The sequence below is a fragment of the Miniopterus natalensis genome, chromosome 14 (genome assembly GCF_054644295.1).
Source record: "Miniopterus natalensis isolate mMinNat1 chromosome 14, mMinNat1.hap1, whole genome shotgun sequence".
Lineage (NCBI taxonomy): Eukaryota > Metazoa > Chordata > Mammalia > Chiroptera > Miniopteridae > Miniopterus > Miniopterus natalensis.
Genome location: NC_142094.1, coordinates 9,229,219 through 9,253,040, shown reverse-complemented (window position 1 = coordinate 9,253,040; position 23,822 = coordinate 9,229,219). Strand labels below are relative to the sequence as shown.

General features: G+C 52.8%; 1 protein-coding gene across 1 annotated transcript in view; it reads left to right on the top strand.

The window, feature by feature from the left end:
- Positions 1–23,822, top strand: part of VSTM4 (V-set and transmembrane domain containing 4) — an 85,426-nt gene that overhangs the window by 19,193 nt on the left and 42,411 nt on the right. Inside the window, exons 3-4 of the mRNA XM_087824233.1 lie at positions 8,020–8,088; positions 16,665–16,772. Of these exons, the coding sequence (XP_087680359.1) occupies positions 8,020–8,088; positions 16,665–16,772 (177 nt within the window). The remainder of the gene's footprint in view (positions 1–8,019; positions 8,089–16,664; positions 16,773–23,822) is intronic.

The window sequence follows — 23,822 nt, the reverse complement described above, 5'->3', positions numbered from 1 at the left end:
GCGGTGTCATGTGCACTGTGCTGGGGAGACTGTGATGCAGATGACACAGTCCGCTTTGGGAGCCTCATTTCCAGAAAGATAGATTCAGACTGCAGGAGGGTGGCAAAAATGAGGAAGAAACGAGTGGCAGCCTTCGGAGGCATGACCGGCTCGCCGAGGAGGCTGTGCGGGCGCGGGCGCGGGCGCGGGGCGGCAACTGCCTGGAAATCACTGTGGCTGCGGAGCTCAGCAGTGCCGGCGATTCATTCACCGCTCCGCTCGGGGGGCACTTGATCGCGCCTGCCCTGCGCCGGGCCCTCATGTGCTAGAAACTTGGGGACACATGCCTGACCCGTCGGGGTGGCAGATGCACAAACAGATATGAGGTCACAGTGTACGTGCGATGGTAAGGGAGAGAATGGGGATTGTGGGGTCACACGGGGCCCCAGCATGAGGGAGCAGACAGTGCTTACGCTGACACTGGGGTTCAGGGGGGGCAGGGAGTGGGAAGGAGAGGCATCTCGGTATGGGGGGCCCCACACCAGTGAGTCAGGACCCCTGTAGCCTGAGATGGGAGGCGGGGCAGCTGTGGCTAACTAGGGAAGGAGGCAGGACTGACGGCGAAGGGCTTTCGCCAAATGCTAAGGAATCTACAATTGATTTTGTAGGCCGACATTTTTGACTTTGTCTAATGATAATCGTCACCAGGGCCGCTGTTAACATGAAGATTCCCAGGCCTCTGCCCGCAGGATCCTGGCTGGTTCAAAACACGCCGTCTAGGTGACTGTATCCTTAGGAAGTCTGAGGAGTCTCTGCTTTAGGCCGTGGAAAGCCCGCGAAGCGTTTAAAGCCTTTTGCTAGATCCTTCTGTGTGCTGCTTGGGACATGGCTTTGGAGGGACCAGACTCAAGGGCGAGGAGGGCGTGTTTTCTGTAGTCGTTCAGGCTGGGAATGATTGAGAACTAAGCTTGGAAGTGGAAATGGAGAGACAATGAGGGGTCAACTGAAAAGGCTTTAGAATTGACTGGATGTGGGCAAGGGAGAGAGATTTGGGGTGATAGCCAGGGATCTAACTCAGTAAGTATATGCAGGGCGGTGCCCGCAGCTGGCAGAGAGGCCGCAAGGGATGGGGCTGCTCGCAGGGGAGGCTCAGGATCGAGAGCGGCGGGCGGTAAGCCATGCTGCATGGCCAGGTACCTGGACACAGAGGGATGCCGTGCTGCTGTGGCTGCTGAGACCTGATTTCTGAGCCAGACAGGTGAAGCCACGGGGGTGGGTGAGACCTCCAGTGGGCAGGCGCCAAGGATGGAGCCTTGGGAAACACCGGTGTTTGGGGCAGCAGGAGGAGCTAGCGTGGCTTGGGCTCTGGTTCGGGCTCCTCCAGGCCCTCCTGGTGGCCGTCTAGAGAAGGTCAGGTGTCCTCAATGGAAGAGCAGCACTGGAGGGTGGGGATGCAGCAGCCCTTCCCAGGGTCCCGGAGGTCCATGTGCACGTGGTCCAGAGGAGCACAGTGTTCTGGGCGGGATGGGGCGCACCCACCCGCCCGCAGCAGCCCAGGAGCCCTGCACCCTCCGCTGCAGTGACAGCCGTCCGAGGTAACTGCTTGTCGCTCGGTCATCGTGAGTGGTGAGATGCAGGGAACCCACTAGCCCCATGAATAGTGGGAGGTCGGTCCTGAGTGCACTGCCCAACGCTGAGGCACAGCAAGCCCGAGCTGGGGGACAAGGCAGTCGGGTGGAAATGAAGGCCATGGAGCAGAGGTTTGGGTACTTTCCAACGGGAGACGCAGCTGGTCAGACTCTTTCTTCTCGGGGTGACTGGTTTATTTTGGAGGTGTCCTGGGGTTTTAAATAGAAGGTCTCATAGGTAGACTAGTGCAGAGATTTCCAAGTGTTCTTGGTTCTTGGTGGCCTTAGGCCCAGAGAAGTAGCTACAAGTCCTTGCTTTTGAGGAAGTGGGGTCCAACAACTTAACATAAGTATTTCTGTCCTAAAACCCAAGAGCAGAAAACGTCCCCAGAGACTGAGACAAGCTGTTCTCTTTCAGGTACATTCCAGGGTCACTCTTGAAATGAGGTGAAGATTTGATACGTAAAGGGCCCAGACCTCTCCAATAAGTACAAAATAATGTCTCACTGGTCGTGGCCATTTCTTTTGAAATTAGTGATCGTTTTGGAAGCCATTCGTTGTACACTGTGCCTGCAGACACCAGGGAGCGTCGGCCCTGCGTGTGTCCCCACCCTCAGCATTGGCAGGTCACTTGCTGTGCCTCTGCAGGTGTGCAGTTTATAAACTAAGCTGGCTGTCTTCCCATTACTGGGCCATCAGAGTCCCTGTTGCCCTCCACTGCCCTTCACCACCTCTGCCCAGTGTCCCCGTGCCCAGGCACTGCCGCTTCTGTTTTGTCTCTGCTCTTCCATCAGCCCTTGACCTCCCTTTGCCGCCTCTGCTCCTCAAGCATTGGGGTCTCGCAGCCTCTGCCTTTCCACCCTGCCTGATGTCCCTGAAATGCCCACACGTGTCCTCCTCAGACATCCATCTGGCCTGGGCCCTCTCAGGACATGACATGCTGGTGCTATTCTAAGCTAGAGGGCGGCTGGGTGGGGATGGGAGGCTAGACTAGCCCTGGAGCCTGGCTTTTCTTCAGGTGTCCCTGGGAGAGTCCGAGATGAAGCCTGAGGGCGCAGGGCAGGCTCTGCCCAGTTCCGGGGCCACATGTCCTTAGCTGCTGCTGAGTTTTTAGCAGACCAGTTTTAGGGGCCCAGCCTGAGGGCACTGCATGGCCCGTTCACACCAGGAAGCACAATCTCTGGGGTTCACAAGAGTGACATTGTCTTTCATTTTAGGTTTCTGCTGTTAGGGGATCAACTGCTTCGATTCCCTAAACTTCATTAAAAAATTGCCCTCAGTGGCTCTTCAGCCCAGCCCAGCCCAGCCCCCCAGACTCAGACACTGTCTGTACTGGGAAGTGGAGATGCCTTCATCAGCACTGCCAGTGCTGATAGTAGAAGCCATTTGCAAAGGCTGCCTCCCGCAATTGAGCAATCATTTCAGTCTAACCCCAAACACCAGAGTTTAATAAGTGAAGTTGCTATTTGACTTACGATTGTGTAAGTAAGCTTTAAATGTGAGGAGTCCACAAAGCAAAAGTCTAATACAAGGTTAGAGGGAATTTAATAATTAAATCAAAAGTACTACCCCAGGGAACCAATGTCTCAAGTTCCAGTGGAAGAAATTAAATAATTCCTTTTCTCTGGAGACATGGGAGAGATAATTAGGAGTGAGATTAACCAGACATTGAGTGCTACTTCTTAATTACACAAGCACACATCGCGATGTTTAAAGTGTTAATAGGTCCAGATACTTGAAGGGAACAGATTGACAACTGGGGTGTGATTTAAATACCACTTAATTCTTCATTCCCACCCTCATTCCGACGGCCTTTGTCTTGGAAGAATTGAAGAGACTGGAAATGTAAGTGGAGCAGACATGCTTTCTGCCGGCTAATGAGCCCGTGGTCACTGCACTTGCCCAAGGAGACGTGAGAGTGGGAGGCTCGATTCCCGCCCTGGGGGCCCCAGCCTCACAGACTCAGGGGGAGACATGTAGATATGGGTATAGATCTTACAGACGCAATCGAGGTAGCTAATAAAGTGAGAGTGCGAAAGGGCCATCTGGGAAGGTGCCTCCGGCATGGAAGTAAGAGAGAGACAAGGGTGCATTCTTGGGGGAACATGAGAAGGTCACCCGGAGGCTGTGGGTTGCTGGGCCCAGGGTGAGAGGGCTCTGATGGTTGTGGACCATGCCTCACCAGGAGACCCGAGGGCCTGAGCAGAGGCATGGACTGGGCGGGAGAGGAACTTGCGAATAACTTGATGGAGTCGGATGTGTGTTTGTGGTTGGTCAGGGCCAGGGCGGGCAATGATGACAGGGAAGGTTGGCATGGTGGCCCGGCCGGGGAGCGTGACCCTGGACACCATGCCAGATTCTTCCTAAATGCATCCTCACACCTGACAGCGCATGGAACACAGAGGGCTCTGCGACAGTTCCTTTGGGTGAAAGCATGAATGAGTGACCTAAACTCTTTGGTAAAATCCCATTTTAATTAATGGCAGCAAGGAGTGGAAGTTAATAGCAAGCGAAACTATAGACTGATGCTGGAGTTGTATTTGGAGAGGGCCAGTGACCAAGCCCTAAGTTTCAAAATGTCTTAACTGCTGTGTGGGGACACATGGCCTTGCATTCTGTAGCTGACTGCGTTCTGAATGCAGACCTCTTTTCCATCTGCCTTGTCCCAGTGGGAAGGCTGTTAAATGTGGTTTACATTTGCCCTTTCAGTTTGTTTTTCAGAATTTATCTTAGAGGGAAGGCAAAAGGAAAGAATGACTTGGAATAGATAAAGCTCACCGTTTCTGTTTCTCATCGGCTGCCCCGTTGGTGCCGGGCTCAGAGGTCCTCACCTGCATGGCTTTGTTCAGGCCCCAGGAGAGGCGGCCTTGGGCCTGAGTCTCGGAGGGACAAGAGGGAAGGAGGCAGCAGGCAGACTGCCGAGAGCAGAGCAGGGAAGGGCTGTGTCTCGGGCTGCAGTTGCCTTCCCTGAGAATGCTGGTCCGGCCATAAACACGGGGGCAGCGACGTGTACTTTTTCCTTGGGAACCATCACTGCATAAAAAGGGCCAGTGAACTGAGCATATTAATTTTTAAAACTTGGAGCAAAGGTTTTGACTCATCTTTATTTTATTGAAGGGTCTTTCCTTGTGCATATTTCATACCACGAACCCCTTCCGGCCCCGTAGGTGGTTGTCTCCCACTGGTGTCTGAACAGTGCTGCCTGGGGAAACGGAGGCAGGATGGTGTCTGCTCCCCGGGTTTGAATTCCCCTTGGGTGCAAATCAGCAAGGTCTAAAGGCCGGGGGCCAGGCCGTCCACTTCTGCCCCTCTCCCTTCCGCTTGAAAGAACTCAGAATCGCCTTCTGCGTAGGGTTTGAGGACTGACTTCCTCCCTCCGTTCGGTAAGAAACTGAGAGCTCAGAGGCCGTAGAGTAGCTCACAGCAGACCCCAGGCGTCACCTCCGCGGCCGGAGCGTGGTGTGCAGGCCGCCCTGATGGCCTGGTGGGCTGGTGCCTTCCTGCTGCTTCTGAGCAGGCACTGGGGTGACGGGAGGTGGCTGGCGAGGACAGGCCCTGGCCCCGGCCCCTCTTCCCTGTCTCCCAGAACCTAATGACGCTGTGGTCCCAGCACTGCGACCCACCAATACGGTACAGTGTTCATTCCATTCATTTGTTCAAAGTAACTATGACTTGTGCGCCGAGGAGTCCCGGAAGTGAAGGAAAGTACGGTCCCCTCCCGTCCCTTCAGGGGACACTCACCCTGGGGAGGCGGGCGAAGGACAAGGTAAATGATAAAGGGCAGCGAGGCTCTCTAAGGCTGCACTGTGTGTGGGGGGGGGCGGGTGTCGTGATCCTTGGAGGAAGGCCTCTGACTCACGTTCTCTCGTTTCCCAGCTTGCGCCAGCTGCCGGGAACACACATCGATCCTTGTAGACGCCCCCCTTTGAAAGTAACCTCTGAAGGGGCTCTTTACTTCGTGTTCACTGTGCGGACACGTCGCTATTGAGGGGCCCTTTTCGAGTCCTTCGTAGACAGCACTTGTGTGATTGGCGTAGTCCTTAGGTGGTGGTGGTGGTCTTGTTTTCCCTGGATCAGATTGAAGAGGCATTGGTTTAGTTTCCAGTCCGGGGCCCTGCCCTGGGTGGGAGGGGAGGCTGAGGCACAGGGTCTGGCTCCTCGTGGCTTGAATTCCCTCCCCCGCGTCTCCGTGGACTCACTGAGAGCGTGTGAGGCAGGGCTTCGCCGACTCAGACTTCTCTTAAAGGTGTGCCCCCTCGTCACACAGCTGTCTCAGAGTGACGCCTGGAAATCTCCATTTAAACAGGAATCCCAATTAATATTCCTGCACACTAAAATTTTAGAAACCTTAAGCTTTGGGCACTAAGTGAGGGCAACACGCCATATAGTCAGGATCTGGAAAATCTGGAGGACACTCTAGTTCCGCCTGGCCTGGCCAGCCGTAGAAAGAGAGAAACGAAGGCGTGTCTCCCAGACCCGGGGTCTTTCCCCACGTCCTTGCTGCTGCTCACTGTGGCCTCCACAGTCCGCTGTGTCGGGGCCCTCTTCACCCCCTTCACCAACACCGGTGTCCTGGAAGGCTGTCTGGGTCGGAAAGGTGCACCTTATTTTGGATGTAAACTATGGATGCAGTTAAGCTTTCGTAGTTGTAGGATTCCTTCTTAAAGGGATTGGGGGCACGGGAACAGGTGGCAGAGTGCTGGGCAAAGGGCCTCTGAACGTGGTTGGCCACCTGTCCCATGGGATGAGCTCAGTCCTTCAGCGCAGGTCCAGCGGAGGTGGCAGTGTCATCAGTGAACCAGAGGCCAGGAAGGGAACGGGAGGCCCCTCAGCCGGAGGGCGTTGTCAGTGCCACAGGGTCTTGGTGTGAACTCAGGGGATACAGTCTGCCAGAGCCTGTGAAACATGCTCTCCCTGGGGAGTCGTGGACACTCTGCTCCGGTTAGGAGCCCAGGCTCTCGGGTGTCACACCTCTCTGAGTGCCAGCTTCCCACAGGCCCCTGAAAGGGGACTTGACTAAAGTTCTTTCTGTCCACCCCGCTACCTCCAGACACACGGCTGATAGGATCGCTGTGTCTCTGGGCCTCTGTGCCGCGTTCCTCCCACTGTTCAATCCTGGGCCACTTTTAACCACTTCTTCCCCGAGGAGTGGACACACCCCAAGGGGCGTCTGTCACAGCTTGCCCCTGGGGATACAGAGGTGGCAGATATGGCTCCTGGTTTTAGGGAATTTAGGTTCTAATGGGAGAGAAAGTCTCCAGTAACGATGGACTGATAGCAGACCAAACCCTCCTGAGAGCACTTAGAAAAGCTGAAGAATCTCCCTTCTAGCTTTCCTAATTACATATTTATATTTCACAAATACATTTGTGTAACATAGTTACACAGTTCTATGTGTGCAGATGTATTTCAGCTGTCCGATGGTCCTCTGAAGGACAGCACAGGTGACAGATGGTAGGTAGGTAGGTAGATTAGGCAGGTAGATTCTTTTTATTCAGATCCCAGGTCTTTTCTCTAGAGCTCTTCGGTTTGGTAGCCACTGACCACATGTGGCTACTTGAATTTAATGAATGAAAATGAAATACAGTTACAAGTTCAGCTTCTCAGTCCCACGTGGACTGGCCACATTTTACAGAAAGCCCAGTAGCCACGTGTGGCCAGTGGCTGCTGTCTGTGCAGCGCAGACAGGACATCTCCACCATCTCAGGACGTTCTGTTGGACAATGTTTTGATCCCCTGACATTTTGCTTTTTTGTCAGGTTAATTTTTAGATTTTTACTAATGATAATGTTGCCCCTGTGCCTGGAGGTTTCCGTGGTTTCAGACCCTGTCGTACGATCCTCAGGGTTTAACATGGGGTAACTCAGCTCTGTTTCCGTGGCTGTTGAAAGCTGGCACGGTGAGGTCGGTGACCGACGGCCCCTGATGAAAGCAGACAAGACAGCGTGATCTCAGAATCAGATGCCCGCTGCTCTGCGGGCTGCCTGGCACGGAGAACGGTGCTCAGGGCTCAGATCCTGAGTCATCAGATGACCTCAGGCTTCTCAACCTTGGCATACCAAGTGGTAAAATAAATAATGTTTTGGTTCTTGGAATTCCCACTGGGGAACTCTGTTTTGCGAGAATATGGGACGAGCGGGACTTCTGCTGAACCGTGTGCCCTCTTTCCCATATACTGGCTTTTAAATGGACATCTTAATTTTCCTTGCCGGTGCCCCAAGCCTTTCAGCTGTTATGTGTGAGTCAGTGCCCCTCTCTGTGGCCTGTGAGTTGTGACAGTTAAGTGTGGTTTTGCAAAAGTGAAGATTACTTTGTAAAAGTGCTGGGTGCCATGTGGCATTGTTTGGGACTGCGGTGCCGGCCAGGCCCCAGCTGCTGTGCTTCACGCTGTGCTCTCGTTTCTGTCTTGCAGTGATTCCCCTCAAGGCTCCTGAAGACACATCATTTGAAAAAAAGAAAGAGACGGGGCCATTTTTTGCAGGTAAAGCTTGCATTCTTTTATCACAAGATGCTATCTCACTTTTAGGTAATAGGAAAGTAATAAAATAGGAAAAAAGGACTCTAACTTCTTAGTTTTACCATAATATCAAATTGTTTTCATGCCTTAAATTTACTCAAGAGTAGGACGGGAATTTCTGGTGGTTTCAGCCAAAGGGTTTTGAAAAAGTAGAGGTGAAAACTCCAATCTGCATAATTTGGGGTTTTGTTTGCTCCAGAATTTCTATGCTCGGGTTATATTAGGGAAGAATCTTCAAGTAATATAAAAATGGCAAATATAGCCCAGTCGGTGTCACCAGTTCGATTTTTGGTCAGGGCACATCTCCAGTAGGGGCCGTGCCGGAGGCAGCCAATCAAAGTTTCTCTCTCATCGCTGTTTCTATTTCTCTCTCCCTCTCACTTCTTCTGTCTGAAATCTAATACACACACACACATATACACACATACATATATATGTAAATATATATACATATATATTTAAAAAAACTAAAAAATGGCATGTACATCGATTGTGATGAATTTTATCTCAGAGTCTTGAGTCTGGGATTCTGGAAACAGTTTGAAATCTTAAGCAAGTGACTTTCGACCCATTTTAGAGTCGCCAGGGGTCCTTTACACACTGCTGTCTGCACCACATTTCTGGAGATTCTGACTGCATGGGAAATGGTTGAGAGCTCAGATGATTCCAGTGGCAGCCAGGGCCTTAGAGCAGTGGTTCCCAAAGCTGTTCCCAGAGCAGCAGCGTGAGCAGAAGCCTCAGTATCACTGGGGAGCCCTTACAGATGCACTTTGTGGGCACTGCCCTCGCTTACAGGATCAGAAACGGGGGAGAGGGACTGCCCAGCCATCCCGGTGGTCGTTAGGCAAGCTCTACCTTGAGCCTTGGAGCAGTGATTCTTAACGGGATGATTTTGCCTCTCCAGGGACATTTGTCAACATATGGATATATTTTGATTGCCACAACTGGCATTTTGGTGCCACTGGCATCTGTTGGGTAGGGGCCAAGGATGCTGCTAAACAGCCTACAATGTGTAGGTCAGCTTCCCACAGCAAAGAATTCTCTGGCCTCTAATGCCAAGCTCGCCAAGGTTGAGAAACCTTGGCTTAAAGTAAGGAAAACCACAGAAATGATCACAGAGTGGTTGAGGACTGTGACCATAAACAATGAGAGAATGTACTTTGTGAGCTCGCAGGCAGAGCCTTTCATCAGCACAAAACTGAGAAATGTTAAGAGGTGATCAGGAAATTGTGAAGGATCATATCTAGTGAAGGCAGGGCATTCATTGATGAGAACAGCCTTGTCAAAAGGATCTCCAGGATGTGTGTGCCTTGGGGCATCACCATTTCATTCTGATAACTAGTCTGGTGTGGTGGAAGCAGAGCTTTCCCTAGGGGAGAGCAGTGGGGGTGAAACCACCCTTCCAAAAGCTGGGTAAAACCAGTGGGTCACAGTGATATTTCTCTCTCCCTCTCCCCAGAAATCAATAAAACAGGATGATTTTGCCTCTCTCTCTCTAAAAATCAATAAAAATCTTTTTAAAAAAAGCAGTGGGGCCCTGGCTCGTGTGGCTCAGCTGGTTGGCATCATTCCCTGCACCGAGAGGTCGCAGGTTCCATTCGTGGCCAGGGCGCACACCTGGGTTTCCAGCTCGATCAGCAGCAGGGGGCGTGCAGGAGGCAGCTGATCCATGCCCCTGCCCCCCCCCCCCCCCCCCCCCCGTTCCTCCCACTTCCTCTCTCTCTGAAATCAATAAAAACTTAAAAAAAAATTTTTTTTAAAGCAGTGGGTTGAGGCACTTTCCCTTTTGGGGAAATGTAACCATAATTATGAACATTGTTTGCCGACCATAAGGTGTCACCCAGGTGGGCCATTAGGATTTATTGTTACGTTTTGAAGTCATAAGTACTGTGTTTCTCAGGTTACACTTCCCTCTAACAATGGTTCATTGTTTTCCTGGCTTTTCTTCGTGTTTTGTAGCTGCCTTTTTATTTGATGACCTTCTAGCCAAATTATCCTAAATTTCCTCCCTTAGCCTTTCACTCAGTGAATGTCTGTTCGTGAGTGGAGGTGACAGGGACTTGGCTCCTCACAGGGTGAAGCAGGAGAAAGAGCAGCTGATTCCACCCATGTTTCTGTGACCCAGGCCCGTGATGGGTGGGAGGACTGGGAGCGCCCCAGGGCAGGTCGCTGTGCTGGGACAGGGAGCCCTCCTCTTCAGGTGCATGAGGGTCTCCTGGGGCCTGCTGGTAGTAACCCAGACTCTGCTACCCCGAGAGCCTGATGATTGTATTTAGGGAGAGGTCAAAGATTGTGCACTAGGTCAGGTGTTCACAAAGACAGAGACTTTATGTGTTTGGGAGGATTGTAGCATTTAGTCCCCTGGCCTCGCAGCATAATCATTTCTAAAACACCTATAATGAATAACATTTTCTAGTTCACATGTGGCTACAGAGTGTCAGGGTTACTCTCTACTCAGCTCTAGCAGTGTCCTCGCCCAACACGCCCTCTCTCCTCAGCGCAGACAACCAGGTCCTCCCCGAGCAGCCGACTTGGCCGCCTCACTGGGGCAGCTGTTTCCGCAGTGCTCTTTTCCTAGGTTTTTGGCATCAGTTTCCCTGGGCTTTGCTTTTTTAACCCAGCCACAGTGCTGGCGAGGTCAGGGGGACAGTCACAGTCCCCCGGCGCCTGAACCCAGGCCTTTGTCCTTTTGTTCCTGGATGGGAGAGCTGCAGTGGGCTTGCCTGCCAATGGCCATCCTCCTGGGCTCAGCCGGACCCGGCTCTGCATCCGCAGCACAAGGAAGGCACTGTCAAGCCTCCCATGAGGTGCTGCAGTGAGTTAGAGTTTTTCTGGGCTGTTGCTCAGGTATTTTGCCCTGAGCAAGATGATATCACTGGCTGGATAAAAAATGGCAGAAGCACAGTTTTTCTCCACAGAGCTGCAGCCTCCTAGGCCTTGGCATTTGCTCTGGAAACGGAGAGGACCGACTTTAACTTCCCAGACTCAGCATTTGGGAGAGGTGGGCTCCGTCCCTGTGCTGAGAGATGCTGGGCTCACCAGGTTTCACAGCGGCTCTGCGTACCCAGCAGGCCTCAGGGTTGCCCGGCAACAGGTGCCGGCTGCCTTTTGGGGCCACTCTGCCCAGCTGCGGTGGCCTGGCTTTCGGGAGGGCGGGAGCGGGCATGCGACGCTGTGCACCGGCTCAGCCTCCCAGCCGCGCGATCACCGCTCCAGCCTGCGGCCCCACCATCTGCTTCAGGGAGGCCTGGGCCGGGCCGTGGGGAGACATGTTCTGCATGGTGGCTTGCAATCGAGCCTAAAAACGACACTGGTGCTTTTGGAAGTCCAATGGCAAAAGACAAAAGTCCAAATGAATTCGGGGAAAATAGCACAATTTTTAGAATTATTTTGAGTGTGCAGGTAAATGGGGTATTTTAAAAACGAATCTCAGATTTAGTTAAGCACAGACATTTTGTTAAGTTTGGACCTAAAGGCTTGGATTCAGTCTCTGGACAAGCATTGTTTGGCCTGGTCTGTTTAAAAACCTTTGAGCCAACGTTTATTAATTAGAGGGGTGTTTACATAAAAGTGAAAGGCACTGGGCCGGCAGGCCAGCCTGAGAACTTGCCTGGGACCCGGCGGCTGCCTCTGTCCGGTGGTCACAGCTTTGCTCTAGCTGCCCTGCGAAAGCTGGCCCTGCAGCTGAGGCATTTGTCACCCTGGCTTAAATGGCTCAGCGTTTGACCTTTGTTTGCATAGTCTTTGTGCAGCAGAAGGAAAACTTGGAAAGGGGTAAAATGAGAACCTGGGGATAATGGTTGCTGCCCAGCCTGGGGAAACTCAGGTACTTTTTAGCTTTTCTCCTGTGTGGCCACACCTTTTAAGGTTCACGGAGCTTCAAGAACATGACAGACTGCAGGTGCGATTCACCCGAGCCTGTGGGGACTCACACACGGCGCTGGTGCCTGCTGGCCGGTGTCCACAGCCCGGAGGCCTGTGTGCTTGGCAGTTAGCTGAGCCTTCCAGACTGGCCAGATGTTGTATGATCCTGTATCTGCCGATGCCCGTGGAGAGCCCCACTTGTGCCATGTTGAGGAGGCTGTGATCTGAAACCATAACACAGGCCTCTTGGAGCCCCTCACCTCCTGCCAGGGCAGAGTGGGCCACAGATGTCTGCGGTGTGCTCTGGGGACACCGTGGGAGCGTCTCTCTGTGGCCGTGTCCCTCCATGTCCCTGCAGTCCCAGAACCAAGGGACAAGTTGAAGCAGAGGTGAGCTGTGCATCTTGGCAGCTGCTCCAACAGCAACACTAAGACAGCTGTTCTCCATCCCGAGAATGGCACGGAAGCCACATTTCCCTTTCCTTTTAGTCCAGGGACCACCTCTCCGGAATCCCAGGTAGGCAGGTGTTGCGTCCGCCTGGCCCACATCTGTCTGCCTGGCACCGTGCGCACACTGTTCCCCATCCTCTTGTCCCAGACTTGGCTCTGCAGCCTGTTCCATGGGGGTAGAATCCAGGACTGTGCCCTGGCTGGGTGGCTCAGTAGGTTGGAGTGTCGTCCTGTACACTGTAAAGTTGTGGGTTTGATCCCAGTTAGGGTGTGTACAGGAGGCAACTGATCGATATTTCTCTCTCACATTGATGTCTCTCTCTCCCCCCTCCCCTCTCTAAAATCAGTAAACATATCCTCAGGTGGGGATAAAAAAAAATCCAGCCCTGTCACGTGTCCGCCACACTCGGGCCAGGCCTGCATCCTGTCCTGTTTCCTGCCCCGGGACCTCTGCCCTGTCCCTCAGGGTTTCATGTTTTTTTGTTTTTTTTATTTATTTTTATTTTTATTATTATATTTTTATCTTCACCCAAGAGTATTTTTTTCCATTGCTTTTCAGAGAGACAGAGAGAGACAGAGAGAGAGAGAAGTATCAATGTAGGAAGACACATTGATTGGTTGCCTCCCACGCTCGCCTCGACTAGGGTCAGGGATAAGGTATGTGCCCAAGGTGTGTGCCTTGACCGAGGTACGTGTGCTTGACTGGAATTGAACCCGAGACCCTTCAGTCCTCAGGCTGATGCTCTAACCACTGAGCCAAACCAGGCAGGGAGAGTTTCATGTGTTCCAAATGGAGGCCAAGTCTCCCTCGTAACTGACTGCTCGCGAGTGCTCCACCGTGTTAATCCACAGCCCGCACATCTGAGACACAGGCGTCTCTAAGGAAAGGCTGTTTTGATTTTGGTCATAGGAGAGAGTTTTCACTAATTCTGTCTCAAACTCCTCACGTACCATCGAACTCCTCGACTCCTGTAATCTGGCTTTGCTCCCACCACCCCCCCAAATTAGCTGCCCCCAGGACTTTTCTAGTAGCTTCCTGGTGGGAAAACCAGTGGCAGTTTTCCTGCAGCCCCTAAGCTGACAAGGAATCTCTTGGCTTCTAGAGCTCTCACTCGAGCCCTCTCTGCTTGGTGACTGGCTCCCAGCTCCCTCTGCAGGGAGACAGTCCCTTGTCCCGTCTACCTACCCGGCTCCTTAACTGTCAGTGCAGGTGCTCCCTTCACCTGCAGCCTGGTCCTGCTCTGCTTTCCACTTGTTTTTGCCCAGGCTTCTAGTTTCCAGGAGCAGGACCCCACAAACTAGCATAGGCAGAAAAGCTGACTGAGCCCAATACCGTGCGGGGAGCTCCAGGCTCCAGGGGCAAAAGCTGCACTGGGCTTCCCTGGGGCAGGGCCTGCGGAGGGAGAGTCGAGAGGAAGCTGAGATGTCTGATTCCATCCCATTCTCCCTCCTTCTCTCCCATGACGTGAGCCTTACCTGCTCCTCCAGGCTCGCCAGAGCAGCCCGCCACCCTGCCCCCCCCGCCCCCCCACCCCACCCCACCCCACCACCTCACCACCCCTGGCGTGTTTGCTTGTTAAGTTGAAGCACTTACCTAACTGCCTCTCCAGGTCCCAAGGGCTTTCCAAAGGTGAATTCCTGTTGACTAAGTAATGTTACTTTGAGGAACTTAATCTTCAGATCATAATGTGAGAGATGTGTTACAATTTAAACTTATAAATGCTCATCATTGAATCATTTACTATAAAGAATATCAGAAACACTTTGCATAACCAATAATAACATGTCAAGTCACGTATATTAATATGAGAAACTTATCACATTTTTTTAAAAGTTGAGAATCAAGTTTTTTAAATACATTTTTAATTGATTTCAGAGAGAGAGGAAGGGAGAGGGAGGAAGAGAGAGAGAAACATCGGCTGCCTCCTGCGCACCACCGTCCCCCCGGAGCCTGCAGCCTGGGCGTGCGCCCTGACTGGAACTGAGCTGGCGACCTTCTGGTGCTCTAGACCATGCCCAGCCTACTGAGCCACACCAGCTAGGCCACAATAATTTTTTGAAGACAGCTTAATGAGAACATGAGATTTAAAAAGCAAGATATGAAACGATATGATCTTTATTTACAAATATGCACATATACATCATAAATACACTGACTGTGAGCAGTACTTAGGGTGATGGAGACTGAATACTGTGTTTCTCTTTTCTCTCTCTCTTTTTATTTTCTCTCCATATTTTTGCGTTTTCTGTGTTATTTTAAAGAAGACTCAGAGCAGAGCTCCCGTCCTCTGGGAAGCCCCTCCATCCCTTTTCTGCCTGTTCCTAGAACTGGGCACACATTCCTGTTGTTGCAGGTGCCAGGCAGCCTCTGCTTTCCGGCCGAGAGGCCCTCTGCCTGTTCACTGTTACATTGTCACATTTTGTGTGTCTGGTGCTGAACTTGGCCATGATTAATGTCTGTTGGCTAAAGAAATTTAAGTCAGCACAGAAACATTTTTGCTAAGTTCAAACCTTTGCCAAGTCCAGCCTTCTGCAGCATGTTGCTGCATAGAAGGTTAAAATAAAGCTTTTGGCTTTCTTTTCACTTCCTGAGCATTTTAGCAGTCAGATTGGTGATAAAGTTGATCATTGGACTTGAAGAAATGGATGTATATTGTTGTGGGCTGAATGTTTGTGTCCCCCCAAATTCATGTTGAGATCCTGTCCCCTAATGTGATGGTGTTAAGAGGTGGAAACCTCGGGGGTGATGAGGTCATGAGACTGGAACGCTCATGTGTGGCATTAGTCCCCTTTGGGGGAGACCCCACGAGAGCTTGCTCGCTGTCTCTCTGTCCTCTGCTATGTGAGGATACCCAGAAAGGACGTTTCTAAACTAGGAGGAGAGCTCTCACCAGACACCAGGCCTGCCAGCAGCTTGTCTGAGAAATGTGTTTGTGTTTAAGCCACCCAGCTTATGTTTTGTTATAGCCCAAATTCACTAATACATATACGAATATGGTTTAACTATTTGAACTTAAAATTTATTTTGAGAAAATTGTAGATTAACATGTATTTCTAAGAGATAATACAGAGATAGATCCTTTGTATTGGTTTGTACTCTTTACCAAATTTCTGCCAGTGGTAACATCTTGGAAAGCTCTAGCACAATATTGGAACCAGGATGTTGACACTGACACAGCCAAGACAAGAACATTCCTATCACTGCAAGGGTCCCTCATGGCCAAACCCACTTCCTCTCGCTCCCTCCTTAACCTCTGACAAACACTAATCTCTTCTCTATTTCTGTAACTTTGTCATTTAAAGAATGGTGCACAAAGTAAACATACAAAATAAAATCGTACAGCATGTAGCCTTCTGGGAGTTTTTCCACTCGGCATGATTCTCTGGAGCCTCACCCGGGGCACCCGCCCGCCAGCAGCGTGCTCCTCTGTGGCTGAGCGGCATCCTCGGCGTGCGTGGCCGCTTGACCCGTGGCTGCTGTGAGCACGTGCGCAGGTTTCCGCAGGAACTTAGGTTTTCGTTTCTCCGGACCCAGGGCCCCGGAGGGCCGCTGGGGGTGGAAGCTCGTCGGGCGGGCGTCTTTCAGGAGACTGCGGCTGTGCCATTTTATGTTCTCACCTGCAGTGTCTGACTGACCCCTTTATCTATGTCCTTGCCAGCACTTGGTATTGTCACTTTTTTATTTTAGCTTTTGTGACAGGTGTGGTATAGCTCACTGTGGTTTAGATTTGCATTTTTTCTAACGGCTAAGGAAGCCGAACATCATCTCGTGTGCTTAGTTTATTTTTATGTGCTTATTTATCACTTGTATATTCTCTTAGGTTAAATGTCTCTACATTTTTGCCCATTTTCTAACAGGATTGTTAATTTTTACTGTTGAGTTTTAGTTCTTTATATTCCAGACGCTGGTCAGTTTACGGTTTGCAACTAGTTTCTCGCAGCCTGGAGCTCGCCTTTTCATCCTGTGCATGGGGGCGTTGACAGAGCCAAAAAATTTAATTTGCTGAAATTGAATGTATTAACTTTTCCTTTCATGGGTGGTCCTTTTGGTGTCAAGACTGAAAATTCTTTGCTTAGTCCTAGATCCCAAAGGTTTTCCTACTGTGTTTTTTCCAAAAGTTTTCCACCTGGGTGCGCGGTTCGTTTCGCGTTGGCTTGTGCGAGGCGCCGGCGGTTGGTTTGACCCGGTGCCCGCCGGCCCTCGCGTGACGCCGCGTGTCCCCGCAGACCTGTACGTGTCCGCCGTGCTGCTGTGCTGCCTGGGGATCCTCAGCGTGCTGCTCTTCACCCTGACGGTCGCCTGGCAGTCCGTGCTCCGGAGGAGGAAGCCCAGAGGTGAGGGCAGGCGGCCACGCCTGGACCGGGGGTGCGGCACCGCAGGCGGGACGCGGGCTTCTCTTGGCTGACAGGCCTCAGGAGTCGGGGACTGTTGACCTGCGACAGGGGAGCCAGTGAGCCCTTACACTCCGCTAAGGCAGCCGCGACGGCCGCGAGGGCTCTGCCGTCGTTAAACCCCCCTGTTCTCAGCCCCCTGCCTGCTCTAAGCCCCTCGCCTCTGTCATTCTCCCGGGGCCTGGGGGCAGGTGAGCCTGGGTTTGACTCGGGCTCTGCCACTCGAGCCTGAGTTTTGGGGAACTGTCCCTAACCGCTCCGAACTTCAGCTCCCTCACCATGAAGTGAAACGGATGGACGCCAGCTTCCTGCGCCCAGCGTTGTCGGAGTGTCTGTGACAGGTGCAGCGCCCGGTGCCGGGCTGGCAGGCAGGCGCGGTTAGAAAGACAGCTCCTCCTTTCCCCCGTCCAGTCTGCGTGTCCCCTTTTCTTGTCGGTGTCCCCGTGTCCCTGGACTGTCCTCAGGCCTCTCGTGCTACTCTTCTCAGCGACTGGATCTCCCTGTGGGTGCTGCCTGCTTTCTGCCTCTAGCCCTCCCCTTACCAGGCCGGATGTCGCATTGCCACCAGCTCCTGTACGTTTCTTCTGAGATGCCCTCCCTGCAGCCCCTCCAGAATTTCTGAGACCGATGGGGACCCCGTGGCTCCCAGAGATGATCTGGGTAAGAGCTGGGCTTGGACGTTAAACCATTTTGGTTCAAATGGCGCCTCTTCACGCACCAGCTGACGACTTACCTGCTGTGCCTCGCCTTCCCCATCTTGGTAATGGGGAAGCAGTCGCAGCAAACAGACAGACAGAAGCCCTTAACATCCGGCTCCTTGGAGGTGTCCTGTGTTCATAGTGACAGTTAAACTTAATTACTGTTAGTCTCAGGTCGTAGAGTGAAGTGTTAGATTTGGTGGCCATGGCTTAAGGGGACTCAAACGGGGAAACCGAGCAGTTTCAGAGGGGCCTGTCCTCAGAGCTGCAGGCAGGGCTAAGGGGACGGGGGGGGGCGGGGCAGGCGGCAAGGACCAGCGCCTGTGGGAAGCTGTTTCTACCCCAGACCTTATGGCACAAGGGGAGGAGAGGTTCCTGGAACTGTAATAACTGTGGCTGTGGGAGAAGTGGCACCAGCAGGAGCCTTAGAGGAGGGACTCGGGCAACACCCAACCAGGAGGCCGCGGGGTGGGACCAGGAGCACGTGTCCCTCCCCCTCCCCTCTCCCCTCCTGCAGGTCCTCTGCTGTCACTCTGGTCCTGCCAACCAGAGCCCACAGGGCAGTGCCTGGAGCCAGACCCACGCGTGACTGGCCTGTGCTCCCAGAACCTTCCTCCGTGGCATCTGCCCACCTCACCAGCAGTCCCCGAGCTTCCCACCCGCTCCACACCCTTGGCTCCTCCTGGGCGCTGGCGGCCCGCGTCGCACGCCTGCCCTTCAGGAGGACGGTGTGCGGCCGGGCAAGCATCTCACCCTTTCTCCTGGGAATGCAGCTCATGACAGGCTCAACGAATGCGGGACACCCTTGGCTGCCAGCTGTGGGAGTTTGGAAGCCACAGAGGTGGCCTCCAAGTCTGCTTAGCTTTAAAGACGCCTCCTCCTGGGCCCCGGGCGTGATGAGAGCCTGCTGTGAGTACCGGGCGTTAGTCTGCGGCAGGGTGAGGAGACAGCAAGGCAGCTGCCAGCGCGGGAGACGCCCCTCCCTGCCAGCGGCAAGGGCAGGCCCGGCAGAGCACCCAGCTCGGGCGGCCGCGTCCGCCCCCCGAGCGGGCTCCAGGTGGCCGCAGCGCGGCTGTGCGCAGCACCCCAAAGTCCTCCCGAGCTGCCGAGAGCCTCGCCCGGGCATGTGCTGCCCCCAGACCCCGCTCCTCCACGTCCATGTAACCCTCGCCACCAGTCCCGGTGCCGGCGGATGGCTCCCATTTGACAGCACAGCCAAGGAGCTTGATAAAGTTTTTTTTTTAACACTTTATTAGATTTATTGGGGTGACAATGGTTAATATGAACATATAGGTTTCAGGTGTGGGTTTCTGTTACAAGATCTGTGTGCCCACTACCCAAAGTCATATCTTCTCCCATTACCGTACGTTAAGACCCCCTTCAGCCTCCATAAAGTGTTGAAGTAGGAAGTGCCCAAGCCTGAGCCCAGCTGCTCCCTGCCTCCCGCATTTCCATTCAGGAAAGCCTCAGCCGTCTGGGGCCTCACCTGGCCAAGGAATTTTCCTTTGGCCTTCCATGGCGGTTGTCTCTGAGGTCCTTCCCAAAAAGCGCTTTGTGGCTCCTGCAGCTTCTTGGGAGCTCCGCTTTGGTCAGTGCAGCTGCTGCCAGCAGGCTGGCATCCTGTCACCCGGGCAGGTAGGTCCTGCCCGTGGAGCTTTAGGAGCCAGGCCCTAGGTCCCTGCCAAAGGGTGAGATCCTAGACTGAGGACTGTGCTGAGGCCGCTGTTAGCCCCACCCAGGCCCCTCGGAGCGCAGCCCAGCCCTCGGGAGCAGGCCGTCCCCCTGGGAACCTGCTCAGTAAGACCCTGACTCAGCACCTCTGGGCAGGCCTGAGAGTGCATGGCTGATGGGACCCCAGGCGGTGCCACCACTGCTGGCTTGAGGCCGCATGTGCAGTAGCAGGACCTCCGGCCAGTTCTTAACTCTGTACGGCCCAGCGCTCCCTTTACCACAAATACATTGATACGATTCCATTACTATTTTGAAATGAAATTCATAGATAAGATATGCAGCCTGTAGCCACAAAAGCCAACTGAATGCTCTAACTATAATATAAAGGAGAAATAAATGGGAGGTAATTTGTAGCACAGTAAAACAAATTTTAGTATTATACCTCTTCTTTTGAATGTTTGGATTTTAGAGAAGACAATATTTCTTTATATTTGAAGTCATTACATATACATGTAATATTTACGTATATTGTGTTTATATGTAATATACACACATGATATATATTAAATGTATATAGTCATGTGCTGCATAATGCTGTTTTGGTCAGTGATGGCCCACGTATGTGATGGTGGCCCCATAAGATCATAATGGAGCTGAAAAATTCTTACCTCTAGCGATGTCCTAGCCGTGTGACGTTGTAACAACACATCGCTCGCGTTTGTGGTGAGGCTGGTGTGAGAAGCCCCACTGCTCTGCCCGTCGCGTGCAAGTACAGCGCATATACTTACGTACGGGACATACACTGATGATGAAATACACGACTGTTAGTGGCTTATGCATTTACTATCCTAATAGTTCTTAATCGTTATTTTACGGTGTAGTCTCTACTTAGAAAAGTTTGCTGTGGAGCAGTGTGTGGTGTTACTCTGGCAGCAGCCTCCTACATCTCATGGTTACGCTTCTCTTGATCGCACACTTCTCCTGTGTTTGACTGAATCCCGGGCTGTATGAATGGAGCGCAGCCTAAGTGTACAGTGTTTGTAAAGTCTGCAGGAGTTGGCACTGACGTCCTCGCCTTCTTACTCACCCACCCGCACTCACCGACTCACCCAGAACAGCTCCAGGCCTGCCAGCTCCACTCACGCCAGTGCCCTACACAGGGGTGCCGTTTTACCTTTATGCCTTTTCTATGTTTAGATGCATAAATACCACTGTGTTATAGTTGCCTACAGTATTCATACAGTAACATGCAACGCAGGGCTGTAGCCTAGGAGCAGTAGGCTAGACGTGTAGCCCAGGTGCCATCTAGGTTTGTGTAAGTGCACTCTGGGATGTTCACACAAGGATGAAATTGCCTAATTCTAATTCTTAGAACACAGCCCTGTTGTTAAGCAGCACATGACTGTATATTACATTTATATTGAATTATATTTACATATATTTATATGTCTACTTATGCTTAAAATAAAGGCTAAGTGTGAACATATATACACATATGTATGTGTACATATATACATGAAGACTCAGTATGCATATGACAGGGACAAGTATGGCTGGCACAGATATGCCTTAAAGTCCAGGAACGGCAGTGCTCATGATGAGATTTCTAAAATCCCAACCCTTAGTAAGGTTTCAAATAAAAAAGCACACACTGCCTGATTTCAACACTCCTAAAACATTCACTGTATTTAAATGAGGCAAAACCTACCTGTGTTTATATGTAATGGATTTAGGTCCCAGGCTCTGACGAACTGGTTTTTTCTCTGCATGAATGTCGGGGTCATTCAGAGTCCAGTGGGGCAAATCTTCATCTGTGGACTGTCTTGTCTATTGCTGAGTGTCCAGCATGCCTGCTGTCTGCCTATTAGTTGTCCGGTATTGTCCCCAGCCGGTGTGATAATCAGACACATCTGCAGAGAGTTCCAGTTGCCTTCAGGGGCAGGACCGTTCCCTTAGACTTTGAGCAGGCTCTTCCCAGGTCTGAAGCTCTGTCCCTTGAGTTGGAGGAAATTGGGTCTCCAGGAACCCCTGGGACAGGCCCAGTGGAGGTCGGCTTTCATCCTAATTCTCTCTCTGGCATGTAAGTCATTTCGTTAGGTCCCTTTTCACTTCTGAGAAAGCCGGGCATGCAGAGCACAGGTGAACTGCTCAGATATTTCACAGAACGCTAAACCTACCCCTTCTAGTCCCAAACCTGCCCCTTCCTCCGAGGGCCGCAACAGAAGCTGTCCTCAGAGCCCTGTTGCCACTGCAGCAGGTTCGGAGGCTCAGCCGCCTTCTGCTGCGCCGGATCGCGCCCCTGGCTCAGGATTGGCGGAGTTTTAGGAGCAGGTTGGTGGGTAGATTTGCAGTGAGGAGCCTCGATTGAGGATTACAGGACCCTCCACAGCTTGTTTTCTGAATGAAATTTAAAAACAAAAATGTCCTGAATGGATGGAGGGGATCTGATAAGTATGACCTTGTTTTAGTTGGTTCTGAAGATGTGACTTAGAGCAATTGCCTTACTTGTCATTGAGTGAGCTCTTACCCAGAGCATACACTGCTAATCCCAGAATGTCCCCGGCATAAACTGCTGTGTGACAAACCATCCCAAACACAGTGGTTCTCAACATTTATTTCCTCAAGATTCTGCAATCTGGGCTGGGCGAGGTGAGGCGGTTCCGCTTGTCATCACCTTGAGTTTCCGCGTGGCCTCAGTCATCTGGAGTTGCCACAGATGGGACAGCAGGGACGATAGCATTGCCCCCAACCTTCTTTCTCTCCCCCTCTGGGCTCACCAGCAGGGTGGGTAGCCAGACCACCCTACGTGATGACCCTGGGCTCCAAGGACATGCCTAGAGTGGACACTGGCACGGTGGTCACTCTGCCACATTCTGTTGGGTAAAGCAGGTGGTGAGGGCAGCCCAGACTCGGGAAGAGGGGCGAGTCCACCTCTTTGTGGAAAGAGTGGCAGAGAACACAGAGAATGTGCCTGCTGCCTGTCTCTCTGACAGACCCGACAGGAAGCAGGGGAGGCTCCCAGCCCAGGGCGAGGATGGGATACACACGTCACTCAAGGTGGCTGGGCCTTGAGAACTGGTGGCGCCGGGCATCCTCCAGGCGAGCAGCCGGTTCCCGGGAGCTCTGCACTGCTTGTCCCAAGCAGGGGTGGGAAGGAGTTGGGGGGAGGGCAAAGCAGATTCCAGCAGGTCCCAGAGTAGGAGGAGGGACAGGGCACATCTCTTGTTGGGCTCCACCCTGGAGGCTGCTCCTGTAATTGGTTTGCTGCTGATGGTCGTGGCTCTCATCAGGGGTGTCGTGCATTTGTGGGCCAAACCACATGTGTCCTTGTAAAACCCAACAGCACTCGTATCACTCAAGTACAGCATATTCCTACAGTTAGTGCGTCATGAAAAACATGCATTGTCTTGATTAAAACTGTGAATATGCAGAAGTGCCTAGAGCAGTGTGTGGCCTGTGGAGGGCCCGGCCTGCTAGGGACCAGCAGCAGTGCAGACCCCTCCCTACACTGACGGTGCCTGAGTTTTCTGTGCCTGGGCAGGATGGCTGGGCCTTCTGCATCCTGACCACACAGGAAGCCCGCCCCTCCTGCCTCTGTGGGAGCCACAGAGCTCCCGGCTTTTCAGGCTGCTCATGTGTCTGTGGGAAGCAGAGGCAAGTCCAGAACCCGATCTCCCACTCCCTCAGCAGCATCTGTCTGAAAAAGGACATCGCAGTAGCTGTCCCCTCTCCTGCTGCAGTGCCCATGGGACCCTGAGGTAAACAAGCCCATCCTGGAAGCTGGGTGCCAGGGGCCAGCTCCCTCCCCACAGCCTCCCTGCTGCTCTGCCCTCGCCCCGCCTTGTGTCACCTTCCTTTCCTGAGTGCTCGTGGTTCCATGAGCGGGAGTTAACGGCACCCGTGTGTTACTTGCCAAGCACTAAGGTGTTTTCTTCTCCCCTCCCTGAGCTCCGACTCTCCGCTCTCTGTCCCTGTGTTTTGTTAGTGCTGGGGCCTGGAACAGATCTCAGGGCCTTCTCAGCACAGGGTCACCTGGAAAACACCAGCCAGAAGCCCAGGGCTGAGCCCGAGTTCTTCCATTCTGCTTCCAAAGGCTCAGTGCTTTGGGGTGGCCCCGACAGTCTGCCAGCCTTCACCTGAGCTTTTAAAATGACCATCTCAAGGCCCACCGAAACCACAGAGGGGGCAGCTAAGGCCTTTGTGTCCACACTCCGTGTTCACTTGCACTGTGTAGCAATGCTGGCCCCAAGGCCAGCCTTCTCGGGGCCTGCCAGGCACCTGCCCCCCTGCCGCAGGCTGCTCCCAGCTGCTCTGCATGGCCCTAGGATCTAAGGGCCTGCAATCCCTTCTCCCAGAGCTACAGGAAAGGGAGCCGGGGCTGTGTCCCTCTTCCAGGCGTGCTCAGGGTGAGGCATCAAAGCGAGGACCAGGGTGGCTGTGGACGAGCAGGAGCTGAGGGCGACCCCTGGGCCTTGCGGAGGACAGAGGGCGTCAGAGACATGCCAGCCCGAGCCCGAGCTCTCCTCCCCAGGCACTTCTGAGGAGAGGGCTTGCTGGCTCTGTGGGCGCACTGCTGCTGTCCCCATGGGGGCTCGTCCCCTCCCTGGAGCTGAGTAAGGACAGC